The sequence below is a fragment of the Nicotiana tabacum genome, chromosome 22, assembly GCF_000715075.1.
Source record: "Nicotiana tabacum cultivar K326 chromosome 22, ASM71507v2, whole genome shotgun sequence".
Taxonomy (NCBI): Eukaryota; Viridiplantae; Streptophyta; class Magnoliopsida; order Solanales; family Solanaceae; genus Nicotiana; species Nicotiana tabacum.
Window position 1 is genome coordinate 178,863,668 of NC_134101.1, and position 2,134 is coordinate 178,865,801.

The 2,134-nt window shown below is 37.7% G+C and overlaps 1 protein-coding gene across 1 annotated transcript; it reads left to right on the plus strand.

Annotated features, from left to right (window-relative positions):
* Nucleotides 1–1,416: 1,416 nt before the first annotated feature.
* LOC142176174 (uncharacterized) lies at nucleotides 1,417–1,866 on the plus strand. The gene has a single exon (XM_075243261.1). It carries the CDS (start codon nucleotides 1,417–1,419, stop codon nucleotides 1,864–1,866), a length of 450 nt encoding a protein of 149 aa, XP_075099362.1.
* The last annotated feature ends 268 nt before the right edge of the window (nucleotides 1,867–2,134 follow it).

Here is a 2,134-nt window from a genome sequence, read left to right on the forward strand (position 1 = left end):
ATTCCAAAAGGGCATTTCTACATGAACCGGGTTAGCTGGTGTATAAATTAGACAGAAGTTCTTTGGTTGACGCTATTTTCAAATAGACGAAAACAAAAATTGACATGCAACACTCTGGCCAACCAAACATGAAATAGGATTCTAGGTTATTATAAGCTGGCTCAAGATCGCTTGAAACTTCTTCATGTCCAATATTAGGATCCAACTTTGAAGGAATGACATGTCTCTTGAATCATTCAAAAGCAAAGATATCATCTTGCTTCTTTACTTCCAACTGTTAAATCCAAATAAGTAGTAAAGTTTCTATCTCAAAAAAATCTACTTACCAGTTGAAGCTACGGGGGAGAGAGAGAGAGTAATTGATAGGTTATATGTATCCATGTTATATTTTGATGATCTAACAAACTTAATGTTAAGAACCAAATAAGGAACCTGTTACACATCCTCAAGTACCAGTCTCAAGTCGGGGACGTGGTTCAACTCTTCAGAGTCAAAGGAACAACGGAGGGAAGAAATGGCCACCAGTTCCCTTACAAACTGTACAAGTCAACTCTCCATAGCTATAAAGTTGATGCCTGAACACGCAACAGTACAAGAACAATGCAACAATCAACTTTATAGGGAATACCTTTTTACCTAACATGCTTGCATCATTCAAGTGATGTCACTAATGTCATATTAACATCAAGCAAAAGTAAAACAAAATACTTGTACATTCAAGAATCTATCAAGCATTCTCTCAAGTCTGTGTCAATCCTACAAGTGATTCTCAAGGGCATCAAGAACATTGAACAAGATAACGCAGGACCGGTTTCCTGTATTGAGTCATTACATGTCCTTAGTTATATTGCACCTTTGTTAAAACACTTTACTTGTAATTCCTACTTACCTTAGTGTGAAGCATTGCGTAGAAAATATTTATAAAATCATAAACTTTGTGTTTGTGTCTTGGTTAGAGTTAGTCGAGTTGTAAGCTTTGTAATAGAGTTATTACAAAGGGGCTTGTAATAGAGTTGTTACAAGTTAGTAAGGGATAAATAGGTTAATTCCTAGGTTACAATAGGTTGTAATCTGAAGTTTGCTCAGTTGTGAAGTTGAAATCATATAAGGATAAGTCATGGTTTTCAATCCCGTGAGCTAAGAGTTTTCCACGTAAAATTTCATTGTATCATTTACTTACTTCAGTGTGCATGTGTTCTGTGGGAACTTATTGAGAACCTGGTTCTCTATATAGTTTGGTGGACCTTTAGTTTCTATCAATTGGTATCAAGCAGGTTCTTTCTATCAGGTTAACACCTTGAAAGGATCCACATGGTTACTCCACCAAACTTCGAAGAAGGTCAATCTACCTATAGACCACCTAGATTCAACGGCCAATCCTATGGATGGTGGAAGACAAGGATACATGATTTCATCATGGCTGAAGATTCAGAACTGTGGTATGTTATCTGCGATGGCCCCTTTATTCCTACGAAAACTATTGGTGAGCCAGTAGTGACAATTCCTAAAACAATAAAGGAGTTCAACGTTACTGACCGTAAGGCTGTTGAGAAAAATTTTCGAGCAAAAAAAATTTTCATCTGTGATATTGGACCAGATGAATACAACAGGATCTCAGCTTGTCAATCCGCTAAGGAGATTTGGGAAGCTCTTCAAACAAAACACGATGGGACAACTCAAGTCAAGCAGACGAAGATTGACATGTTAACATCTGAATATGAGTTCTTTAGAATGAAGGACGATGAGTCAATTCAGGACATGCACACTCGGTTCACCTCTATCATCAACGAGCTTCACTCACTGGGAGAAATCATTCCCAAGAACAAACTTGTCAAGAGAATACTTAGTGTATTACCTGGTTCCTAGGAAAGCAAGGTAAACGCCACCACAAAGTCAAAGGATTTGCCGAAGCTGACCATCAATGAACTCATTGGTAATCTAAAAACTTATGAAATGAAGAATAAGAAGAAGGACAATGAGAGAAGATATCCCAAAAGGTAGAAGAACCTGGTCCTCAAGACAGACAACAACGACTCAAGTAGTGAGGATGCTGATATGGCCTATCTGACAAAGAGATTTCAGAAAATGGTTCGCAGAAATTGAGGTATCCTAAAGAGGGATAGTTCAAGCAAGC